This window comes from Schistocerca nitens, chromosome 8 (genome assembly GCF_023898315.1).
Source record: "Schistocerca nitens isolate TAMUIC-IGC-003100 chromosome 8, iqSchNite1.1, whole genome shotgun sequence".
Taxonomy (NCBI): Eukaryota; Metazoa; Arthropoda; class Insecta; order Orthoptera; family Acrididae; genus Schistocerca; species Schistocerca nitens.
The window spans coordinates 548,860,098-548,887,726 of record NC_064621.1 but is presented as its reverse complement, the minus strand read 5'-3'; the positions used below and the strand labels follow the sequence as shown (position 1 = coordinate 548,887,726).

At 37.9% G+C, this 27,629-nt stretch overlaps 1 protein-coding gene across 1 annotated transcript in view; it reads left to right on the top strand.

Annotated features, from left to right (window-relative positions):
- The window catches only part of LOC126198597 (odorant receptor coreceptor-like), a 247,733-nt gene that overhangs the window by 181,377 nt on the left and 38,727 nt on the right, over positions 1–27,629 (top strand). The window contains exon 6 of the mRNA XM_049935048.1: positions 374–529. Coding sequence (XP_049791005.1) covers positions 374–529 — 156 coding nt within the window. The remainder of the gene's footprint in view (positions 1–373; positions 530–27,629) is intronic.

Genomic DNA, 27,629 nt, shown 5'->3' with positions numbered 1-27,629 from the left:
CATGGCAGTTGCATTCTGGTCCAAGTTGTTGGATTGGTAGGGACTGATGACCATAGCAGTTAAGCCCCATAAGATTTCACACACATTTGAACATTTTTGTTGGATTGGCGGTCCAAGTGTGCACGAGATGTGCTTGCTCATGTCAGCTTGCTTGTGTGAATGAATGGTGTGTGTGTTTCTCTTTTTCTGACAAAGGCTGTGGCCAAAAGATTTGTGTAAGTGTCTTTTAATTGTGCCTGTCAGCACCTTAACATATCACCTTTATAGTAACTATCTATCTTTTCTTACATTTTAGAAATGGAAATTATTTTATCCGTTATACAGTTATTACTGTTATAAAAGTCAGTTTTAGCCAATCTTCTGTTCTTTCCAGGAACTCAGTGTGTCTCAGGCTGCATATGAATCAGAATGGTATCACTGTTCAGAAAGTGTGAAACGCACTTTACAGATCATTGTGCTTCGAGCCAGGCAGCCTGAGCAGATCACGGTTGGAAAAATAGCTGGACTTAACCTTGACACTTTTAGTGATGTAAGTAAAGTGATTCATGTTACAATACACAGTAAATAATCCTGTTTCAGCTGACTAGGTCACATGTACACCTAAGACGCAGTATAGTGAGGGAGATATATCTGACAACACTGGCCTTTTTCCTGCAGCTTCACCCGCATATGCGTTTGACACTTATATTGGACACATTTCCCTCCCTCCCCTCTGTCGACCTCTTCCTCCGTCTCTGTCCCTGTCTGTCTACCTCAGCCTCCCACCTCCACCTGCTATTTCCTCCTCACCACTTTCTCTGTCTCTTCATATCCTTCTCCCCCTCTCTTTGTCCATTTCTTCCACCTCCTCTCTCTGACCATATCTCCTCCCCCACCCTCCAGCTGACTATATCCTTCTCCCCCCCCCCCCCCTCTGTTTCCATCTCTGCCTCCCACTCTTCCTTCTTCACCTGCCCATTACCCTCTACACCTTCCAACTGTCTCATGCTTCCCCCTCCTTCCCTTTCTCTGCCCATTGCCTCTTCCCCCTTGATCTGCCCATCCTCTCCTCTATCCATCTGAACCTGTCCTCAGCCATGCTCATCAGAACCTGCAGATCCTCAAATACAGTTCAGGAAAGCAGGCCAATACCATTCCCAAAACACGTCTGTCATGTAGCGCAGGGCTGCACATCAGGGGCTTGAAAATCATTTACTTGCCTCTGATGTTCAGGGTGTCATGGAAAGGAGGTCAATAAAGCAGGCCGATACTACTACAACACAACATGCCTACCATGCAGGACACCCTATATGCCAGGGGCTGGAGAAAAAACAATTTTGCCTGTACCTCCACCCTATTGGAGCTAGTAGGTTATAAACCTCACAGTCTTAATACTCGTGAGGTATGCTGCTTCTGTGTCAAATTTGGTTGAAATTGATCCAGGCAATTTGGGAGGATATTCTAGACAGACAGACAGACAGACAGGCAGGCAGGCGCGCACACACACACACACACACACACACACACACACACACACACACACACACACAGAGAGAGAGAGAGAGAGAGAGAGAGAGAGAGAGAGAGAGAGAGAGAGTAAAACCCCCTTTTTACACTTTTCAATGGACTGACCCAAAAAGTGTAAAATGCAGGAAAGTGTAAAATACAGTAAAGCTTAGGAAACACAACAAGTGAAAATGAATAAATTACTCTCACAATCAATTTCTCTCCTGTTGTTCAAAATATGAAAGTAAAACAATTTAAATTTTGCCCGTTTAAGAAAATCTGAAATAATCAATTGTTTTGTTGCTTTCTAATTGCAGTTAGCTCTACCTGTCTCTCCACAGTCTACAAAGCAGCAAACACATCACCACCACCTTATACACTACCAACAAACTGCCTCAAAATGTTAGTAGCTTCCACAGCTTCTCTACTGCTTGGCACAACTGGTTCTTGGTTTTCATCTTCATCAGCCTCTTCACCAGTCACCTTCCTCTACCCTTCTTCAAAGGTTTGGTGATGATGCTATCTACTGCTGGCACCACTTAAGTGTCGACTCTGACAGGCTCTTGAAATGTAGACAATATGCCTATTACTGAAAAATCTGTAGGCTCCGACAAATCTTCTTCCAGTGGTTCATTTTGTTTTTTGTGTGTGTGAACTTAAATCCTGCTTTCACAAAATGGTCAGAAACAGTAAAAAGAGTCACAGCCATCCATGTTTTGGCTACATAATGCATAGCATCCAAAAGTGATATGGTCATAGATTTTGGGACATCTTGCATAAATACAGCCTCGTGGGAAGCATTTTTCTGTAATTCCAATTAAATGAATGAATGATTCCCAGATCTAATGGCTGAAGCTCAAACACACAATTAGGAAGCAGGAACACTAGCTTAATATTTATGAGCTGCAGACTGTCAAGAGTGTGCTGCACTGTCAAGTAGTAGCATTATTTTCCTATTTTTTGCCCCCATTGTAGCATCGAGTGCATGCCTGGTGGACATGAAGATGAAACTAGTCATCCATGCACTGCTGTTGGAATCATAATTAGTAGACAGAGTTCTCAAATTTTTAAACACTTTGGCTTTTTAAATTTACCAGTTATCAAAGGAGGCAATTTTTCAGACCTATCAGTGATGACCATAAGTAAAGTAGTTATTCTCTGGTTTCTCAGTTTCCCACCATCCCATTTCTCACCTTTAAAACATAAGGTCTTATTTGGTAATAAGTTATAAAAAAGAACAGTTTTGTTGACATTACAAATATTTTTTGAATCAATATCTTTAAGGATATTTGCAGTTCTTTTTTCCATTGTTTCACAGTTCTGCTTTCTACACTTACAATTTCATTGTGCAGTTGGTTGTAAACAATGTTATGAGAAGCTTTACATTATCGATCCAATCATTCAGTGCAGTGTAGTTGGTGATACCCACTTTTGCAGCAAACTGAAGCACCTTTTCTCTCAGTATGTTGCCATCAAGTAGAAGCTCCGACACTCTTGTGCTAGCAAACCACTCTGCAATGAGTTTATCCAAACCATCACATGCTGATGGCTGAATGTATTTTCACATTTTGCCATGGAATCAGATGGTTTCACATTGGTTTGATGGTGGGCTGATTTCTACAATTGTGTTCAAGGTGAAAGCAGAATGTCCTAGGTCTTTTGCTAACTGAACTTGTGATCTGACACATGAATCTCCACATTGATTGATTGATTGATTGATTTTTATTGCCCAACAACAAAACATTTACAGGGATGTAAAGCTTGTATAAGCAACGTCAATAAATGTACAAACAACAATGACAATAAATACACAAATAATTCATATATGTTAGAAATTTTGCTCACAGAAATCTTCCATTGTACAAAAACAATTTTGAATTAATAAAGTTCTTACAAATATCTTAAATTTTTTCAGCTCCAGACTCTTAACTGACTCTGGTAGTTTATTAAATAGCTTTACAGATGTGTGTTTGAAGCTGTTTAGAGTTTTGGTATATGAGCAGTAGTCTTTTCTTACATCATTACAGTGTCATGTGTTATAACTATGTACATCAGAGTTCCGATCAAAACTAAACAAGTTCTTTTTAATGTACAAGAGACATTGAAATATGTATATACATGGCAAGGTCATAATACTAAGTTTAATAAATAATTCTCTACAGTGAGTTCTAGGTGGTACTTTACACATCAGTCTGACAGCTTTTTTCTGGGCTGTAAATAAGCATTTTGAGTAGCAATTATTTCCCCACAAGATTGTCCCATACGTCAAATGAGAGTGAATATAACTATAATAGACAGAAAGCAAAATTTTCTCGTCTACTGTTGCTTGTAATTTTCTGAGCATAAATATTCCTTTAGAAATTTTTGGTGTTAAGTAATCCACATGTGCCTGCCAGCCTGAATTATTTTGCAAAACAATGCCAAGAAACTTTACAGAAATTGTCTCTAAGGTGATTCTATTGTTATAAGAAATGTTTAATTCCTGTGTTTTATTTATGTTCATAGACAGGCTATTGGCATTGCACCAGTCAGAAAGTATATTGTAGAATCATAAGTTTTTCTTCGAGAGAACTACATTTCCTGTCTTTTCTGATCATTTCACTTGTAGGCACTGATTCAAGTTAGTACAGAATGTGACTTTTACACTAGTGCTTGTTTGTTTATTATTACCAGTATGGTACTATTTTTTCAGGATCTTTGTTAGCATTACGGTTCATTTGTTCTGTTTTCAGTCATGGCAACTTAAAAGATCTTATGGTAATGAATCTAGCAGGGACCTTCATTCTCCTCACTGTGTTGTGTTACAACACATTTAATTTCACAGTCATTTAAACAGATAAACATCACTTTTGAAGATGGCCACCTCTATAACAGGCTCTCACAAACTGTTGTTACTTTCACGTGAAATACGCTAAGCCATACACGCACACGCACAGTCTTACCTTGGTAAGATGTCAGATATAAACATTCCTTCTCAAGATGCTCTGTAACATGACAACTATTTCCACTCTCTTTCCCACTCATGACATTCCTGAACCAAGTGACCTCCTTGTCAGCAACAAGCTGTGGATTTCATGGCTATTGTTCTTTGTTTATGAAGACTGCCAACATTAGTGTTTTAACCAATATTGTGTTAAAAGTTTTATTTACTGTAATTTTGTAATGATTATCAATAATATGTCTCATATTAGAACATGAATATCATTTTAATGTGGTTTCCTGAAAGACTTTTGCTTCCATGTTTTATTTACACTATTAGACACGATCAGAACAAAGAAAGAAACTTGTGTTTGCGTGTGTTAGCACTCAGCCACTGCCTTTGTGATAAAATACGGAAGCAAAAGTCTTTTATGAAACAACATTATAAAGATTTTCTTGTTCTAAGTGAGGCTCATATTGATAATTATTATAAAATTACAGCAAATAAAATTCGCTACACAGTATTGATTAAAATGCTTAAGATGGCAGTCTTTGTTAACAAAGAACAATAGTCATGAAATCTACAGCTTGTTGCTGGCATGGAGGTCACTCAGTTCAGGGACATCCAGGATGAGAAGGAAGATGGAAATTGTAGTCATGTTATGGTGCATCTTGAGGGGGAATGTTTACGTCTGATATGGTCATACCAACCTAAGGCCGTGTGCCTAGTATGGAGTAACGTATTCCATGTGGAAGTAACAATGATTTGTAAAAGCCCATCATAGAGATGGCACTCTTCAAAAGCAATGTTTATTTGTATAAAAAACTTTGAAATTAAATTGAAGCTCTAGTAATACAAACCAATGAGCAGAAGGAAGGTTGCTACTTGAGTCACTATCGTCAGATTGTAATTATCATTAAGGCAGTGACTCAGCATACTTTCCCACTCTTCCAAACACTGCAAGCCTATAACACAGACAGCTGTGACCCAACATGCCAACAATGGAAATCTTGCTTACCATGTTAATGCTACATTTGGTGATCAATAACTCTGCATAAAGTCTGTGTTTTCTGCTTTGTTCTAAAGCTGACATTGAGCAGGAACACAACGTACTTTTTGTAGAAATCTGTATGAAAATCAGTGTTAAAGATTGTGATAATATCAAAGAAAAATTAAAACATGGGAAATGTTGTGACATGGAATCCTTTATGACAGGAAAGCACTGTACAGGAGAATGGGACTTCTGTTGGAACCAACAGAAATTAATGTAAGAAATGTAAAAAATGTAAAATGCAGGAACATAAAAAACGAGGTTTTCCTGTACATAACAGATATATCTATGGATGATTCTGCCTCATTATCATACACAGCAACATTTATTTTCAAATAACAATCATTCAACATTTAATAGTTAACTGGTATTGCAAATTTGCTTTAAAGAGGCATGTTGAGCTTATAGGTAGTTACTGTCAGCACATATAGAATTGGAAACTACTAAATTGTTGTTTATGTTGACTTCAGTCTACAGACTGGTTTGCCGAAGCTCTCCACGCTATTTTATCCTGTGCAAATTTCTTCATAGCTATTGAAACCTTCATCCACTTGTACTAGCTTACTATCATCAAGCATTGGGCTCCTACAACTTTTGCTCTCCACACTTTCCTCCATTATCAAGTTTGATGTCTCAGTAAGAGCCTTAGCAACTAATCCCTTCTTGATGTCAGGTTATGTGATAAATTTCTTTTTTATCCAGTTTAAGCAAGTATCTCCTCATTAGCCATCTGGTCTATCCATCTGATACTCAGCTTCTATTTGTAGTGCTACACACAAAATTCGCACACTCAGACTTCGCAGCACAACTCCTCACAGGCCAATGATAAAAAAATGTCCCTCACAAAATTTCGGCCGGCAAGAACATGCGACAGTAAAAGGACGTCAAAGAGTGGCAATCTGGCAACACTGTGACCACATGTAGGCTAACTATCTTTGTTGGCATATAAGAGTTGTGTAGTACAGTTGGTGCAGTGGACAAAGTTGTTTTGTGTTAGCATGCAGGAGATCGAGGGCGCAATCCTGCATTGGGACGCACTTCTTCTTCTTCTTTTTTTTTTTCCTTCCATTCTGACATTTCCTGCTGTTATATACACCGTTTTGTAGGTCACATGTATCCTAAATTTACGACATTTTATACCGCTGAACATAACAAATATGTGGTTAGACAAATATGAAACAGACAATTGAAACAAATAACCTGTCAGAATAACTACAAAATCAATACCAGTTTTGAGATGTTAAAGATGATAACACAATACAGTAACACAACATCTACTTGTCATTTATATTACATGTAATATGAGCGCTAAGATGTCGTACATTAGCAACCAGTGACAATAATAACGTCCATATTAAGGACCGCATGACCTTCACAACAGAATACGTTGTCCTCAGAACAACAGATGCTAAAAGCAACCTCCCTCCACGTCCAAACATTGCGCAACTTGCCGGATCATACAGCTCTGGTCCCTTTGCGCCAAAGGTGCATCCACAGTAACAAGACCAGCATGAACACACCGTAACAATTCTTCCACATTTGTAGGTAGAGTAGAGTACAAGTGCTTGTTCACGTATGCCCACAGGAAGAAACCCAGGGGATTTAGGTCACATGAACGTGGTGGTCATACAACTGGACCTCCAAGTCTGAGCCATTTCCCTGGAAATGTTCTGTCCAAATACTGTCACACATTAATACCAGAGTGTGGAGGTGCACCATCATGTTGGAACCATATCCTCTGCTGAACATGCAGTGTAACATCTTCCAGTGCATCAGACAGATAGTTTGAGACTAATGCATGATACCTTCACGCAGTCAACCAATCAGGCAACATGTAGGGGCCCAAACACCTATCACCCAATATTCCGGTCCAGATGTTGATAGCAAATCGAACTTGATATCCGTGGTTGCAGGTGACATGCAGGTTAACTTCACATCAATGGTGGGCATTGTGCATATTGAAGACACCATCACGGGTGAATGCTGCTCCATCCGACCATATTACAGTGTTCACGAAGTCATCGTTGGCTTCCTGTTGTTGTTGGAACCATTCACAGAATTGCATCCGCTGATGGCGATATGCAGGAGGCAGGTGTTGCAGGAAAGAATAATAATAGGGGCGCAGCCCATGCTCATGCAGTCCGTTAACGACCGTGCATTGCGAGACACACAGCTGTCTTGCTATGCTACGTGTACTTCGCTGAGGTTCTTGATGTATGACCTCCAGAATAGCTTCCTCAGTAGCTGGCATATGGCAAGTCCATGGATGACCTCTGTCGTGATGGTGGAAGGAGAGAACCCAACACCTGAAGGTACAGCTCCAGGCGACGAAACACATTTTTATCTGGATGGCATTGACGAGAATATCTAGCAGTATATTCACGAGTGGCAACACCAGCCCGGTTATCAGATGCACCAAGGACCAGAAGCATATCAACATATTCCTCGTTTGTGTATGCCATACGTCTGCCACACTGGTTTAGAGGTTTACAATGAGAAAATTCGATGTGTGTACACACATACGTTGCACTCTATCATGGGCGCGTTACTTTGCTCGCAACTAGTCCCTGTCTGGTGGACAGCGCATATAGTATAAACACGCCATCAGTCCTGTGCATTGTTCCATGTAACGGTATTACCCCTCTGACAGAAATTGGTCTGTATGATTCATCCTGACACCGCTAATTGTTAAATGTTCAGTTTCGAATTACACTGTTTCCATAATGATAACAGATGCGATGTTTCCACAATCCCATCGATAGAATAATAATAATAATAATAATAATAATAATAATAATAATAATAATAATAATAATAATAATCCGGTATGTTCTGCCAGTCGTAAAAGGCGACGAAAAGAACAAACCACTAATAGGGCTAACCCCCCTTTTAGTGCGATTAGTTGGTTCAGGACAGAACTAAAGAAGCCTCGGACAAACGCCGTCATGGTCGGGGACGACGCTTGAACCCTATGCCTGCCCACAATGGTAACGACACTGCTAGCCAACTGGAAAATGATTTAAATCCAAATAGAGGTGTTTTGCAGGATATGCTTCCTGCAACCACCCTAGAAGGAAAACAAAGACAGAGGATGAGATGGTCAGATGAAGTTAATCGACACCTCATGTTCTGTTATTACCAAGCAACAAACCTAGGAACCAACACAACTGGATACAGATCACAAGTATACACAACATTTATTACCAGATACCCAGAATTAAAATTTTTAACAGAACAACGACTAGCTGATCAGATCCGTGTAATAATCAAAAATAACAGGATACCCCAGTCAGAATTAGAAAACATCAAACAACAAGTACAACAAATACTGGAACAAAATAGTGTACAATCAGAAGAAGGAAAAAATACAGTAATGGACTCAAATATCCCAGAGCAAACAAACAAAGAACAACACGCATCAATTAAACAATCAGAGGAAAACGAAATCTTAAGACAGCCACCAGAACAAGCACAAATAGAACACGAAGTGACACACATGTTAGATATAGAAGAAAAATTTCAGCCGACATATATAGAATACAAAGACACAAATACAGACATTAGACCATTCTTGCATAGACCGCCAAATAACCCACAAGTCGAAACAACAATAAAAACTATCAACACAATCATACACAACAAAATAAATGAAAACACAACTATGGAAGAGTTACAACTACTGGTTTATATAGGAGCACTCACTACACTAAATATACACACTAGGCAGAGATCAGAACCAACCAACACACAGAAGAAACCCACAAAACCAGCATGGCAACACAGGCTACAGATCAGAATAGAAAAACTGAGAAAAGACATCGGACAGCTAACACCATTTATAAGAAATGAAATGTCAGAAAAAAAAAAAAAAAACGAAAAAGGTTAGGTAAAATCTCACAACAAGAAGCGATAGAGCAATTAGATGAAAAGAAGCAGAAATTACAAGCATTGGCCAAACGACTTAGAAGATACAAAAAAAGTGAAAATAGAAGGAAACAAAACCAAATATTCAACACAAACCAAAAGAAATTTTATCAGACAATAGATAACACACACATTAAAATAGACAATCCACCAAACATAACAGACATGGAACACTTCTGGAGCAACATATGGTCAAACGTGGTACAACATAACAGGCATGCACGGTGGATACAAGCAGAAACAGACACATACAAGATGATACCACAAATGCCTGAAGTGATAATTTTGCAACATGAAGTCACCCGAGCAATTAATTCTACGCACAATTGCAAAGCTCCTGGAAAAGATAAAATAGCAAATTTCTGGCTAAAGAAGTTCACCTCAACACATTCACATCTAACTACATTATTTAACAGTTACATTGCAGACCCATACACATTCCCTGATACACTTACTCATGGAATAACTTATCTGAAACCTAAAGATCAAGCAGACACAGCAAACCCAGCAAAATATCGCCCCATAACATGCCTACTAACAATATACAAAATATTAACTTCAGTCATTACACAGAAATTAATGACACATACAACACAGAACAAAATTATAAATGAAGAACAAAAAGGCTGCTGCAAAGGAGCACGAGGATGTAAAGAGCAACTGGGACATATACAAAGTAGATCATAAATTAATACAGTTCCTAAACATAGTAATGAAAAATTGGAAAACCACACTTAATATCCAAACAAATTCAGATAATATCACATCACAGCCAATACAGATTAAGCGTGGAATATACCAAGGAGACTCATTAAGTCCTTTCTGGTTCTGCCTTGCTCTGAACCCACTATCCAACATGCTAAATAATACAAATTATGGATATAATATTACTGGAAGATACCAACACAAAATCACACATTTGCTATACATGGATGATCTAAAACTACTGGCAGCAACAAATCAACAACTCAACCAATTACTAAAGATAACAGAAGTATTCAGCAATGATATAAATATGGCTTTTGGAACAGACAAATGTAAGAAAAATAGCATAGTCAAGGGAAAACACACTAAACAAGAAGATTACATATTGGATAACCACAGCAACTGCATAGAAGTGATGGAAAAAACAGATGCCTATAAATATCAAGGATACAGAAAAAAATAGGAATAGATACTACAAATATTAAAGAAGAACTAAAAGAAAAATATAGACAAAAACTAACAAAAATACTGAAAACAGAATATCACAATGCCACAAATATAGAATACATCACATACATTCAGCAACAGAAAGATTCGCATTAAGCAGAAAGGAAGGAGGAAGGGGATTTAACGACATAAAAAACCTACATTATGGACAGGTAGACAATTTAAGAAAATTCTTTATAGAACGAGCAGAAACTAGCAAAATACACAAAGCAATCACTCATATAAATACATCGGCTACACCGTTGCAATTTCATAACCACTTCTACAACCCCTTAGATCACATAACATCAACAGATACGAAGAAAGTAAATTGGAAAAAGAAAACACTACATGGCAAGCACCCGTATCATCTAACACAGCCACACATCGATCAAGACGCATCCAACACATGGCTAAGAAAAGGCAATATATACAGTGAACGGAAGGATTCATGATTGCAATACAGGATCAAACAATAAACACCAGATGTTACAGCAAGCATATTATTAAAGATCCCAATACCACAAAAGATAAATGCAGACTTTGCAAACAACAAATAGAAACAGTAGATCACATCACAAGCGGATGTACAATACTAGCAAATACAGAATACACCAGAAGACATGACAATGTAGCAAAAATAATACATCAACAACTTACCATACAACATAAACTAATAAAACAACACGTTCCCACATACAAGTATGCACCACAAAATGTACTGGGAGAATGATGAATACAAATTATACTGGAACAGAACCATTATAACAGATAAAACAACACCACATAACAAACCTGACATCATACTCACCAATAAAAAGAAGAAATTAACACAACTAATTGAAATACCCATACCCAATACAACAAAGATACAGAAGAAAACAGGAGAAAAAATTGAAAAATACATCCAACTGGCTGAGGAAGTCAAGGACATGTGGCATCAGGATAAAGTTGACATTATACCAATTGTACTATCAACTACAGGAGTCATACTACGCAATATCTACCAGTACATCAACGCAATACAGCTACATCCAAACGTATACATACAACTACAGAAATCTGTAATTATTAATACATGTTCAATTACCCGAAAGTTCCTAAATGCAATGTAACATATACCGTACAGTTAAAAGGAAGTCATGCTTGATCAAGGTCAGCGTCACTTTCCATTTTTAACCAGACATAACATCTGAGAAAGGAAATATAATAATAATAATAATAATAATAATAATAATAATAATAATAATAATAATATGTTCTGCCAGTCGTAAAAGGCGACGAAAAGAACAAACCACTAATAGGGCTAACCCCCCTTTTAGTGTGATTAGTTGGTTCAGGACAGAACTAAAGAAGCCTCGGACAAGCGCCGTCATGGTCGGGGACGACGCTTGAACCCTATGCCCGCCCACAATGGTAACGACACTGCTAGCCAACTGGAAAATGATTTAAATCCAAATAGAGGTGTTTTGCAGGATATGCTTCCTGCAACCACCCTAGAAGGAAAACAAAGACAGAGGATGAGATGGTCAGATGAAGTTAATCGACACCTCATGTTCTGTTATTACCAAGCAACAAACCTAGGAACCAACACAACTGGATACAGATCACAAGTATACACAACATTTATTACCAGATACCCAGAATTAAAATTTTTAACAGAACAACGACTAGCTGATCAGATCCGTGTAATAATCAAAAATAACAGGATACCCCAGTCAGAATTAGAAAACATCAAACAACAAGTACAACAAATACTGGAACAAAATAATGTGCAATCAGAAGAAGAAGAAAATACAGTAATGGACTCAAACATCCCAGAGCAAACAAACAAAGAACAACACGCACCAATTAAACAATCAGAGGAAAACGAAATCTTAAGACAGCCGCCAGAACAAGCACAAATAGAACACGAAGTGACACAGATGCTAGATATAGAAGAAAAATTTCAGCTAACATATATAGAATACAAAGACACAAATACAGACATTAGACCATTCTTGCATAGACCACCAAATAACCCACAAGTCGAAACAACAATAAAAACTATCAACACAATCATACACAACAAAATAAATGAAAACACAACTATGGAAGAGTTACAACTACTGGTTTATATAGGAGCACTCACTACACTAAATATACACACTAGGCAGAGATCAGAACCAACCAACACACAGAAGAAACCCACAAAACCAGCATGGCAACACAGGCTACAGCTACAGATCAGAATAGAAAAACTGAGAAAAGACATCGGACAGCTAACACAATTTATAAGAAATGAAATCTCGGAAAAAAAACGAAAAAGGTTAGGTAAAATCTCACAACAAGAAGCGACAGAGCAATTAGACGAAAAGAAGCAGAAATTACAAGCATTAGCCAAACGACTCAGAAGATACAAAAAAAGTTAAAATAGAAGGAAACAAAACCAAACATTCAACACAAACCAAAAGAAATTTTACCAGACAATAGATAACACACACATTAAAATAAACAATCCACCAAACATAATAGACATGGAACACTTCTGGAGCAACATATGGTCAAACCCGGTACAACATAACAGGCATGCACGGTGGATACAAGCAGAAACAGACACATACAAGATGATACCACAAATGCCTGAAGTGATAATTTTGCAACATGAAGTCACCCAAGCAATTAATTCTACTCACAATTGGAAAGCCCCTGGAAATGATAAAATAGCAAATTTCTGGTTAAAGAAGTTCACCTCAACACATTCACATCTAACTAAATTATTTAACAGTTACATTGCAGACCCATACACATTCCCTGATACACTTACACATGGAATAACTTATCTGAAACCTAAAGATCAAGCAGACACAGCGAACCCAGCTAAGTATCGCCCCATAACATGCCTACCAACAATATACAAAATATTAACTTCAATCATTAAACAGAAATTAATTACACATACAACACAGAACAAAATTATAAATGAAGAGCAGAAAGGCTGTTGCAAAGGAGCACGAGGATGTAAAGAGCAACTGATAATAGATGCAGAGGTGACATATCAAGCTAAAACTAAACAAAGGTCGCTACACTACGCATACATTGATTACCAAAAAGCTTTTGATAGTGTACCCCACTCATGGTTACTACAAATATTGGAAATATACAAAATAGATCCTAAATTGATACAGTTCCTAAACATAGTAATGAAAAATTGGAAAACCACACTTAATATCCAAACAAATTCAAATAATATCACATCACAGCCAATACAGATTAAGCGTGGAATATACCAAGGAGACTCATTAAGTCCTTTCTGGTTCTGCCTTGCTCTGAACCCACTATCCAACATGCTAAATAATACAAATTATGGATACAATATTACTGGAACATACCCACACAAAATCACACATTTGCTATACATGGATGATCTAAAACTACTGGCAGCAACAAATCAACAACTCAACCAATTACTAAAGATAACAGAAGTATTCAGCAATGATATAAGTATGGCTTTGGAACAGACAAATGTAAGAAAAATAGCATAGTCAAGGGAAAACACACTAAACAAGAAGATTACATATTGGATAACCACAGCGACTGCATAGAAGCGATGGAAAAAACGGATGCCTATAAATATCTAGGATACAGACAAAAAATAGGAATAGATAATACAAATATTAAAGAAGAACTAAAAGAAAAATATAGACAAAGACTAACAAAAATACTGAAAACAGAATTGACAGCAAGAAACAAGACAAAAAGCTATAAATACTTATGCCATACCAATATTGACCTACTCATTTGGAGTAGTGAAATGGAGTAACACAGACCTAGAAGCACTCAATACACTTACACGATCACAATGCCACAAATATAGAATACATCACATACATTCAGTAACAGAAAGATTCACATTAAGCAGAAAGGAAGGAGGAAGGGGATTTATCGATATAAAAAACCTACATTATGGACAGGTAGACAATTTAAGAAAATTCTTTATAGAACGAGCAGAAACTAGCAAAATACACAAAGCAATCACTCATATAAATACATCGGCTACACCACTACAATTTCATAACCACCTCTACAACCCTTTAGACCACATAACATCAACAGATACGAAGAAAGTAAATTGGAAAAAGAAAACACTTCATGGCAAGCACCCGTATCATCTAACACAGCCACACATCGATCAAGACGCATCCAACACATGGCTAAGAAAAGGCAATATATACAGTGAGACAGAAGGATTCATGATTGCAATACAGGATCAAACAATAAACACCAGGTATTACAGCAAGCATATTATTAAAGATCCCAATACCACAACAGATAAATGCAGACTTTGTAAACAACAAATAGAAACAGTAGATCACATCACAAGCGGATGTACAATACTAGCAAATACAGAATACCCCAGAAGACATGACAATGTCGCAAAAATAATACATCAACAGCTTGCCTTACAACATAAACTTTTAAAACAACAAGTTCCTACATACAAGTATGCACCACAAAATGTACTGGAGAATGATGAATACAAATTATACTGGAACAGAACCATTATAACAGATAAAACAACGCCACATAACAAACCTGACATCATACTCACCAATAAAAAGAAGAAATTAACACAACTAATCGAAATATCCATACCCAATACAACAAATATACAAAAGAAAACAGGAGAAAAAATTGAAAAATACATCCAACTGGCTGAGGAAGTCAAAGACATGTGGCATCAGGATAAAGTTGATATCATACCAATTATACTATCAACTACAGGAGTCATACCACACAATATCCACCAGTACATCAATGCAATACAGCTACATCCAAACATATATATACAACTACAGATATCCGTAATTATTGATACATGTTCAATTACCCGAAAGTTCCTAAATGCAATATAACACATACCGTACAGTTAATAGGAAGTGACGCTTGATCAAGGTCCGCGTCACTTTCCATTCTCAACCAGACTTAACGTCTGAGAAAGTAAAGAAATAATAATAATAATAATAATAATAATAATAATAATAATAATAATATAATAATAATAATAATAATAATGCATTGAGAAATGTACTAAACAGCATGCGGTTACCAGACTGAATGTTGAAAGGCATAATTAGTGGGACCATGGTGATAACACAGACAAATAGTAACCAAGTTTGGACATTATTCGTGAAGCACGTTGCTAGTCCTACTGGTAACATAAGGCCCTAACGAAATGTAATGTACCTGAACGAGGCAAGAATAATAGTTGGTAAAAATCTATGGGACCGCTGGAGGAGGGTACAAAGAAAACAGGTTTCACATCTAGTAGATGAAGTGAAGTGGCAAGAGCTTCTTTCAAAGCTGACCAGTCTTCCATTTCTACAATTGTAGTGCGTAAGTACAAATGTTTTCTAGAGGACCCGCACCAATCGCTGTTGACGATTAAGATGCCAGATACCATACCACCTGGACTACATTTAGCAAATAAAAAACACATGCCTTGACCCAGGATCGAACCAGCGACATCCTGCATGCTAACCAAAAACTCTATAAACTGCACCAACTGCAGTGCACAACTAGAACGTGCTGTCAGAGGTAGTTACCATACATGTGGTTGCAGTGTTGCCAGATTGCCACTCTTTAATCTCCTTTTACTGCCGGATGTACTCGGCAGATGAAATTTTAAGACACACATTTTTTTATCGCTGGCATGTGAGGAGTCACGCTGCGAAGCCCGAGTGTGCGAATTTTGCTTCACCCTGTATATTACGTATCATTTACTTTCCAGTTCCTTGTAAGGTCCCACTCAAGGCACACACTTTCAGAAAAAACTTAACACTTAAATTTATATAAGATATTAAAATAGTTCTCTTTATCAAAAAAAAAAAAAAAATATTAAAATAAAAAATATTAAAATAAAAACATTTGAAATAAATAAAGTTAATTTTCTGTTGACAACTGAGCTCTTAAATGTGACCACACTTCTGGCTATTTGTTGTTAGCTAGGTTGGTTGCACCCATCACTGTCAGTTCAAACTTGTGTACAAGCTGTAAGTGCACAATACGCGGTTAGCTTGGTGATAGACAAGCTACTACAAATCACTGTAACTGAGACGAATTTTTTATTGTTTATGGCACACAGTTTTATGTATGGAAACATGATCACAAAATGATACATATTTCTGGTGCTCAAAATGAACCTAAACTCTCATTTCTTGCCACTATTATTAAAGTTTAAGACCAACTGTATTTTAAAGAAGTGAATAGATTAACTTGAGAAATACTGACAGTATTAAAAAATCCATCAAATATTTCCATCCTGGACTTAATAGTAATAAATTTACAGGTGCTGAATGCACACACATGTAAAACTCTTTTGCAAATTTATAGTTATGGCTGAATTGCTGCACAAATGGACACACGTCCTGCCCAATTTGTGGTTCCAAATTGTAGGTCCTACTTTAGCCTCTGTGCAGCCATATACATCAATGAACTAGACTTTTATAGTGATGGCCTGTTAGGCTCAAAGAATACACCAGTAAAGTTTTGCGAATTCTTTATGCAAAATATGTAAAGATTCAAACTTACAAGCAGATTAAAATCAGCTGTTTCAAAAAATCATACAAACAGCCCACTCACAAATAACAAACACTAGTCTCTATGATTGCATCCTCCTTTAAATAATTAACAGTGCATAAAAATAAGGGTTTACCCATTTTAAATGTGCCTCCTAAGATTAATTGCGTGTTCCTAAATTGCTCTAAATTCAAGCACAAATATAATGAAATATTTCTTAAAAGTATTACAGACAGGATGGGGTCACTATGAAAACATAAATAAGGAGAAAGGTATGAGGTAAAAACCAGTTATTGAAGAATTCTTTTCAGTTTATGAGATAACATTTAAACAAATCTCCCTCTCATTAACTTCTAGCCTGTGCAACTGGCTAAGGGCAATGGAGCTCTTACTTTCAATAACTCAATGTTCGATGCAGCTCTCATGGCGAACTTCTCCTCACACCAGTCAACATCAATTACAGCCCTTAGGCTTACAGTTTACTCCAAACTGTAATAGGAAGACCATATCTTCAAGTAACCAAAGTTTATTAACCAAAATTTGGTGTCAGCCAATGTTTCCTCAATGTGATCACCTATGTAACTAAAGTCTCATTGATTGTTTTTCAGTATGAACTTTTTACATGGGCTATGTATATCCCTATAATATCCATAGGTTGAAGCCTTCTGGTCATCATTCCACAATGGTCCCAATCCAGGCAGCTGTGAGATGTATTCACTTCTCTGCTACTGCAACCCTGGTCAAATGCCATTGCTTCTACAATGCTCAGGGATCTCTCAAACATCACCTAAACAAATTAAAAGCAGTTGCTATTCTAATATAAACTCACCTTACGGTTAATTAATAACTCTGAATGCAACCGCCTCTTGCCATACTCAATTATTTGAGTACATTACTCTGTCACCAGTGAGGTGGCATATATAGCATAATTTATATGTGAGAATATTATGAAAAGGATAGATTGCTACTCACTATTTAGTGGAGATGTTGAGTCACAGTTGTTTTGTTGTGCCCATCACGACTCTACATCTCTGCCATATGGTGAGTAGCAATCTATCCTTTCATAATATTGTCGTTAATCCATCATCAATTTTCCATAATTTATATGTGCAAATTTGAACCTTCACATTGTATAGTTGAGGTATTGAGTTGTCAGTAGACACATAAACGAGGTGGAGGCTGCTGCTTAGCTTTGGTATGGATCCTTGTATTGAGTTACCGTAATACAAATCTACATCTGCATGGATACACTGAAAATCACACTTAAGTGACTGTCAGAGGGTTCATCAATCATCATCAATCATTTCCACAAAAATCCTCTAGTATTTCAATCTTGAACACAGAGCAGAAAAAATGAACACCTACATCTTTCCGTGAGAGCTCTGAGTTTCATCATTTTATTATGATGATTGTTTCCCCCTATGTAGGTTGGCGCCAATAAAATATTTTTACATTTGGAGGAGAAAGTTGGTGACTGAAATTTTATGAGAGGATTCTGCTGCAACAAATTAAGTCCATCCCAAATCCTGTATAAAGTCAGTGACAGTCTCTCCCCTACTTCTCAATAATACAAAATGTGCTGCTCTTCTTTGAACTTTCTCGATGTACGCCATTAATCATATCTGGTAAGGCTCCCACACCATGCAGCAGCATTCCAAAAGAGGACAGAAAAGTGTACTGTAGGCAGTCTCTCTAGTAGATCTGTTCCACCTTCTAAGTCTTCTGCCAATAAAACACAGTCTTTGGTTCGCCTTCCCGACAACATTTTCTGTGTGTTCTTTCCAGTTTAAGTTGTTCATAATTTCAATTACTAGGTATTTAGTTCACTTTCCAGCCTTTAGATTCAGCTGATTTATCATATAACCTAAGTTTAAGAGATTCCTCTTAGCACTCATGCGGATGACCTCACACTTTTCATTATGTGTCAATTGCCATTTTTTGCACCATACAGCTAACTTTTCTAAATTATTTTGCAATTTGTTTTGATCTTTTGATGACTTTACTAGATGATAAACAACAGCATCATCTGCAGACAGTCTAAGACAGTTGCTCAGATTCTCTCCTAAATCATTTATATAGATAAGGAACCACAGAGGGCCTATAACACTACATTGGGGAACATCAGAAATCACTTTTGTTTTACTTGATGACTTTTGATCAGTTACTATGAAATGTGACCTTTCTGACAGGAAATCACAAATCCAGTCACACAATTGAGATGATATTCCATAAGCATGCAATCTGACTACAAGCCGCCTCTGGAATTCTAAAAGTAAAGAATCAGTGTGAAATCCCTTGTTAATAGCACTCAAAACTCCATTTGAGTAAAGAGCTAGTTGTCTTTCACAAGAACAATCAGTGCTGGCTGTGTGTCAACAGACCATTTTCTTCAAGAAAATTCATAATGTTTGAACACAATATATGTTCCAAAATCCCGCTGCATATGGAGATTAATGATATGCGCCTGTAATTTAACGTATTACTCCTACTGTCTTTCTTGAATATCGGTGTGACATGTGCAACTTTTCAGTCTTTCATATGGATATTTCATTGAGTAAGCAGTTGTATATGATTGTTAAGTAGGGAGCTATTACATCAGTGTACTCTGAAAGGAACCTAATTGGCATACAGTATGGACTGGAAGGTAATGGTGTGGAGGAGCAGGAACTGAATGGTCATGCTCTACGTCTCTCATTACTACTTTAAAGATTGGAACCTTAAAACTTTTAGAAGGCAACAGTTGTGTCAAAACTTCCTGTTACTCTGTGCCATTTTTTTCTAATGACAAATAATTTATATACACATCAGCTTTTCTCCCCATTTACTTAGCACTCTGGCTGCTTTTGTAATCTCAAACAATTACACAAGAACTCCCACCCCAACATAATACAAAGAGCTCCTATTACAACCTTATATTCCCCTGGCAAAGTTTTTTTTTCCCCAGCTTTATCCAGGGTTTTGGAAAAAAAGTGAGAAAAAAAGAAAACTCCTTCAGTTCAGGAAAAATGTAAATCCCTCAAGGTAGTGGGAAACACAATGTTAATGACTTGCCCCTGAATCATGCAACACTATTATTATGGCACTCATTCAACAGCCAAATATTCTCACTTATAAGGTAACATCTTAATAGTATGTATACACACAGTCAAAAAACAGAAAGTTCAGAGTAGAATGATAACAATATTTTGAAAATGACAGATTGCTGCTCACTATATAGGGATGTTGAGTTGCAGAGAGGTGCAGCAAGAAGGCTGCTATATATTTAAGGTTTGGCCAAATGGTCGTCTTCTGAAATGTAGAATACACACATTCACACAAGCACAACTCACACACACTTGACCACTGTCTCCACCTGCTGTGGCCAAACTGTGGACTTCATCTTTGCCTGACAGGAGCAGCAATCCGGCACAAGTAGTGGAGGTAAGTAGGAGGCATGGAGTGGGGATGGGAAGGAATGCAGGGTAGGCGTGGGAGAAGGTATGTGATTCTTTGACAGGGTTTCGGCTACCTCTCATCATGCCTTGAAATGAGGAATATCCAACTCGCCTACTCACTATCCTTCCCAACTCTCCCACAGTGGTATTCCACAGCTCAACGAACCTATGCAACATCCTTGTCCACTCCTACTCCACCCCAGCTCTTAAGACCTTGTCTCATGGCTCATATCCCTGCAATAGACCTAGATGCAATCCCTATCCCATACATCCTCCCACCATCACCTACTTCAGTCTGGTCATAGTCGTCTTCTATCCCATGAAAGGCACATCTATCTCTGAAAGCAGCGAGTTGATCTGCAAACTAAACTGCAACCACTGTGCTGCTTCCTATGTGGGTATGACAACTAACAAGCTTTCCACATGAATGTCCACTAAAAACTATGGCAAAGAAACAACTGGTCCACGTAGCTGCCAACCAAGCAGCCCAACACAATGTGCTTTACTTCAGTGACAGCTTCACAGACTGCACCATCTCAATCCTTGTAAACAACACCAGCTTTCCTGTACTGCACAGGTGGGAACTCTCTCTGCAGTATGTCCTACATTTACGTAACCCCCTGCCCTCAACCTTCAATACTCCCTGTCTTCCTCCAACCTATCTCCTTCCCCCTGCTCAAACTCCAATACTACGCAGCATTCTATTTCTCCAACACAGCCACTAGTCTTTTTCCACTTCTCTCCTTTTCTGCTCCTCCCCCTTCCTGCCCCCCCTCCCCCTTCTGCCAAAACCTCCTGACTGCACCTAGCAGTACTACCCTTTCCCTACCACATCTCTGCATGCTCCCACACCTTCCCCCACCCCTACCTTGTTATCCCTCCCATCCTTATGCTTCCTCCTTATCCCCCATCACCCACAGCAGATAGTAGTAGGTGTAGTTATAGTCTGCAGTATGGCCACAGTGTCTGGAGACAGTGGTCATTTGTGTGTTAGTTGTGATTTTGTGAATGTGTGTGTTTTCTATTTCAGAAGGAGACTTTTTGGCCAAGAGCTTAAATGTGCGGCAGTCTTCTTTTTGTGCCTGTCTGTGACTCAGTGTCTCCCCTATAGGGCCAAGGGATCAACATAATACCTTAAAGTCCGGATGCCTTCATCAGAAAATAGTGGCTACATTTTTCTACATTCAGAGCAAGCTGACATTCATCACACAAACTAGAAATTTTGTCCAAATCATCTTTTATTGCTCTACACCCACTCAGTGATGATACCTTCCCACACAACACAGCAAAATCAGCAAATAGCCACAGACTGCTGCTCACCCTGTGTGTCAGGTCATTTATGAAAGTTGCCTGTAAAGTACGGTCTCCAATGAGCTCCCGTCAAGATGGAGCAAGCTAGCTTAAATTTGACAACAGCATCGTGTTCCTTGCTTTCCAAACCACTATTCTTGCAGTCCTCATCTCTCTGCGACACTCATTCTTGGTGTAGCAGCTGTTAACGATGGAAGGGAAAATCGATGCTCCCACCAAGTGTGAATTGCATTCTGTGATTCGATTTCTGTGGTGGAATTGATCAAGCACTATTGAAGTCTATTGCCAGTTGACCAATGTGTATGGAGAAAAGTGTATGGATGCAAACAATGTACGTAAGTGGTGTAAGGAGTTTGCAGGCAGCCATACAAATATGCATGATGAGGCCGGCCACAGGTGTCCATTAATTTCGGATGAGACAGTGATGAAAGTCAAAGAAGTTTTGCTTGTTGATTGGCATGTGACGGTACATGAGAGATTTCCGAACTGATGGGAGACATATCTAACATTACAGTGGCCAAGATTTTGATGGACATTTTGAATTATCGCAAGGTGTGTGCCAAGTGGGTCCCGTGGATGTTCAGTGATGAACACAAAAAAAGAAGCGCATTGAAAGTGCCCACAAGTTTCTGTACTGTTACTGGGAACAGGGTGAGGAATTTATGGATTCAACTGTACCCGGGAACAAGACTTGGGTCCACTACTTCATGCCAGAGACTAAGGAACAATAAAACAAATGGCAGCATTTTAGTTCTCCAAATGTCAAGAAGTTCTAGCAAATGCTGTCAGTGGGGAAGGTGATGGCATCAGTATTCTGGGATAGGAAAGGTGTTCTGCTGGTCAACTAACTGGAAAGAGGTACAACAGTTAATGTGACAAGGTACTGCGAGACACTAACAAACCTACACTGGGCTATACAGAACAAAATTGGCTGACAAAGTTTGTTTGCTCCATGGCAATACCTGCACTTACTCTGCCAGAAAGACAACAGATCTCATCACCAAATTTGGGTGGGAAATCATTGACAATCCTCCATACAGCCCTGATTTGGCTCCCAGTGACTACTATTTCTACCCCAACTTGAAACAACACTGGGGGAAGCGGGGGAGGGGGGGGGGATGAAATTCTCAAGTGATGAAGAGCTGAAGACAGCTGTCCATTTCTTCCTACACAAGTCAGCAGGAGAGTGGTACAATTCGGGTATGAAAAAGCTTCCAAAGTGTCTCCAAAAATGCATCAATCATGACAGGGACTACACTGAAAAATAGCTACACGTCAAAGCATTCCGAATCTGTAATTGGTTTTGCAATAAAAAGATGTTTACTGTGTGAAAAAGCATTAGAGATCTTAATTTATGGGCAACCCTCGTACATATAGAGAGAATAAGAGTGGTGCTATCACATTTCTCTGGGACACCCCTGATGATACTCTTACCTCTCATCAACTCTTGCCATTGACGACGATATACTGGGCTCTATTACTTAAGAAGTTTTTGAGCCACTCGCATATCCGGCAAGCTATTTTGTATGCATGTCAAAAGCTTTTTGGAAATCTAGGAATATGAAATCTGCCTGTTGCCCTCCATCCATGATTCACTGTATATCATTGTGAGGAAAGGGCAAGCTGAGTTTCACATACGTGATAGTTCTTTAATCTTTGTTGATTTATGAACAGAAGCTCTTTCATCTCAAGAAAATCTGTTATATTCTGACTGAGAATGTGTTCAAGAATTCTGCAGCAAACTGATGTTAAGGGCATTGGTTTGTAATTCTGTGGGTCCTTTCTTTTATCATCCTTCTTATATACTGGAGCCAAGTACACTTTTTCCCATCACTTGGGACTCTGCACTGGATAAGAGATTTGTGATAAATGTAAGCTAAATAAGGGACCAGTGTCATAGAGTGCTTTCTGTAAAACTGAATTGGGTTTCCATGTGAACCTGGCGACTTCTTTGTTTTCAGCTCTTTCAATCACTTTTCTATGCTAGGGGTGCCTATAACTGTGTGTTCCATACATGAGTCTACACGACTGTCAAATGATGATGTGTTTTGTTTGTTTGACCCTCCTGTGTGAGTATGTTCTAAAATGCAAAATTAAATCTCTGGGTTTCCTTTTGCTGTCATATGCTGCCACATCAGACTGGTCAGCATATGATTGGATGGAAGTCTTTTACGTAAGACCAGAACTTTCACAGGTTCTCAGGTAAGATCATTGGCTGAGGTACGATGGTGGTAGTTGTCGTAATCTTTGTGCTTTAAAATTTTTACAGATGAACAAATTTCTACTAACTATTGCCTGCTATCATTTGCGAGTTCTTTTTTTAACTGAGTGTGCAACAATCTCTGCTTCCCCAGCAGTTTCAAAATTTCGGTATTAAACTATGGTGGGACTTTACCAGCCTTAAGCCACGTAGCTATACATACTTTACCAAATAGTCCTCTGTGTCCATCATAAGAGAACTACATGCTGTACATTCATTTTCTAAGTGGGATTCTAACTACTCCTTATCTGCTCTTTCTAGCAAAAATACTCTCCTAGCCTTCTTGATGGATTTCTAAATGTAAGTGATCATTGTCACTATGCTGACATCAAGATCACTAATCTGTGTCTCTATGATGATACAAGACATGATCATTCCTATTTGAAGCTATAAAGTCTAAAATATTTCCATTGCATGTGGGCTGATGAACTAGTTGTTCAAGACATTTTTAGAAAATGTGTACACAATTGCTTCACAAGACTGCATGTCTGTACCACCAGCAATGACTCCATAGTTGCCCCAATCTATACTCAGTAGCATAAATTCACCTGTAACTAATATTGCACAATATGGGTATTTCTGCAATACTAAGCTTAGATTTTCTTTGGATGATCTAAAAGTATCATGGCGATATCGGGCAACCATTAAAAACATCTCCCAATTAACTTTAGTGCACCTAGACCTGTAACAGGCATTCAGATAATTTCACAGTCAGCCTCAGTTTCAGCCTCAATAGACACAATATTTTTGTCAACTTCAGTGAACACTATCCATCCTATGGCACCTAATCTCTCTTTTCTAGGTAATTTCCATGCCTTGATAAATATTTCAAAGCTTTCTAATTTGGATTTCAGATATGTCTCAGTTCCTGAGAATAATTTCTGTATGACAACTTCCCTGGACAGCAGCAATTCAAGAACTTTGTTATGAGTTGACATCTGGTCCTAGCACAACTCACTGCATTGGAGGAGTGAGCCCAGCATTGCTCTGCACCTGTGCACATCTTTCTTTGTCCTTTTTTTGCTGCATTAGTTTCCTTAGATACAATCCTTTATGACCTATCATTGCTACATTCCTAACTGTTTTTTCATTGCAAAATTCACTTTTAATGTTAATAAACTCACTTATATGTGCAATTTTTTTTATCAAAATTTCAATGTTTGGGCTATTACCACTGCATAATGAGGTGTACAATCTGTCTTTTTGTTCTTTATTCTGATTTTGTCACATCATAAAATGTATTGCATATTTTCTTCTTTTTACACATTTTGTTTCAGAGACAATCATGAATCTTTTGTCTCCTTCTTCTTCTTCATGTTGTTCTTGTTTTACTTTTTTTTTTCATCACCCTGCATTCTCTCTGTCTATGTTCTCATTGCAGCATTTTGCTCCACTTATTAACATTAGCTTTATTTCAGTCGGTTTTTCCGCTGACCAATATTCTTCCAGATATGCGACCTCAAAATCTGTGTAACTTTGTAATGTCATTCCTACACACATACGCCAGCTGACTGCACCTCTTGTTAGTTCCTTGATTCACAACTGATCTTTTCCATCCAACCAGTTGGCCAGCTTCACTTGAAGTTTACCAAAAATTGCAAAAGAATAGAGCAAGTCTTTCAGAGAAGGTTTGTTGATTCACCTTAACTGAGACTGACACCTTCCAAGTATGGTTCTACTATGTACACTAGATGTCTTTGCCTGTAATTCCTTTTTAATCCATCCTTGTATGGCTCCTTTAATCTTGTTGCTGTTTGTGGTTATTTCATTCCTCACATTTTCCAATTGTTTCCAAAGCCCATCACATTTCTTGTGTGTTTTAGCTTCTGCCTTCTCAATTTTGGTTACATTACTATGCACTTATTGTGTATCATGTTCTAATTTTGAGTATTCTTTCTTCGATAAATTTCTACTTACTCAGATTTCTCTCCCACAGCTGTGACTGTTTGATTAGATTTTGTAGTCCTTCTTCCAATTCAGATATTCTCCCCTGAATGCTTGTTCCTAATTCCTCACATTTGGCTGTACTTTCTTCTGGCTTACAAAGTATTGACTCAAGAATTTCTTTAAGTTGTTAATTCTTCTTTAGCTGTTGTGTCCCCCATTCTTTCTTCTATTTTATACAGTGTGCCTCTCATTATTCTTTCTCTTGCATTATTAAAGTCAATTGTATGTGCCAATTTGATTTTGTAGCTCCAATTCAGCACTAGACTTTCCTTCCATTGTTGAACTTTTGTGACCATGTACAAGGTATACTAGTGCAGGGTGTATACGTGGACAAGGAAAAAAACTTCCCAGTTAAAAAATACACTTTTTCCATGTTAAGTGACATTACACTCTTATGCGGCACTGTAAAACTCATCAATCCTTTGAATGTTTATGGATTTATATACCGGATTAGAATTTCCCGGCACTTTAGAAAACGAAACTCAGGAGGAAAAACACGTTTTGAAAGACCTTCGATGTGCAGCAACATGTACGCTGCATATTTCTGCATTACGAAGGTATGAATTCGAATTCTACCAAACACTGCATGTCACTTTCCGAAGCATTGAAATGTGAAGCGTTTTTGTAAGCCAGTCATACAGGCGTCTAAAGCTAGCGAAATGAGGGATGCTCAACTACCGGACCTACCGATAGATGGCTCTAGCGCGTGCCGGCCAAAGATCATATCATTGTTTGTCCGCCATATCTGAATTTGGCGAAAAACGAAGTGTCAAAACACGGATGAAAATATTTTTCGTTCTGCGCCCTGATAAGTCTTTTATATTGGATGTTCTAGATATCTACACATCAACATAATGAAGTGTATCTAATCTAGTGAGAAAAAACAGTGACAGTTCTGCTATGAAATTCGAGTGTGTTTTGGAAGTTTGACAAGCTGACCTATAAATTGTTTACTATTAATTTTATGAGTGCTTTACTTATTTGCCCGTTTTAAAATACTATTTAAGATTCAATGGAGCTCAGCAAATTACCTTGGTTGCCAAAGCTTTTAACTACAGGTATAATTCGGAAAATCAAGTGTGGAAAACAGTGAAGACGTGTCTTGAAAAAAAGTTGACATCGTTTGCTTAGGCTTATCTTTACTGACAACAGAAATTACAACTGAATTATTAAAGTATTACTTAGTTATAAACGGAAAAACTGTTATTTTTCTTTATCTGAAGTGATGCATTACCGATCTGCATATATGCTGACACTGTAATTGCAACATTCACTTACGAATTTGGCTCTCTCTTTGATCAGAAATTGAAATGCCATGATTTTATTAACGCCTGTATATGATACGGTGTATTTTAACTGAGTGATAAGGTAGAAGCACCAGTTTTTGACAGTGCTTCAGTCTTTGATACGAGACAAGAAATACATTTAAATGAGACAAACACAAAGGCCAACGTTAAGGCTCCTCTTAAATGCATAACTTGTATCATTTGGAAGTTAAATGTGGTAATAATATTATATTGGACTGATCCATGATGATGTAGGAAGTGA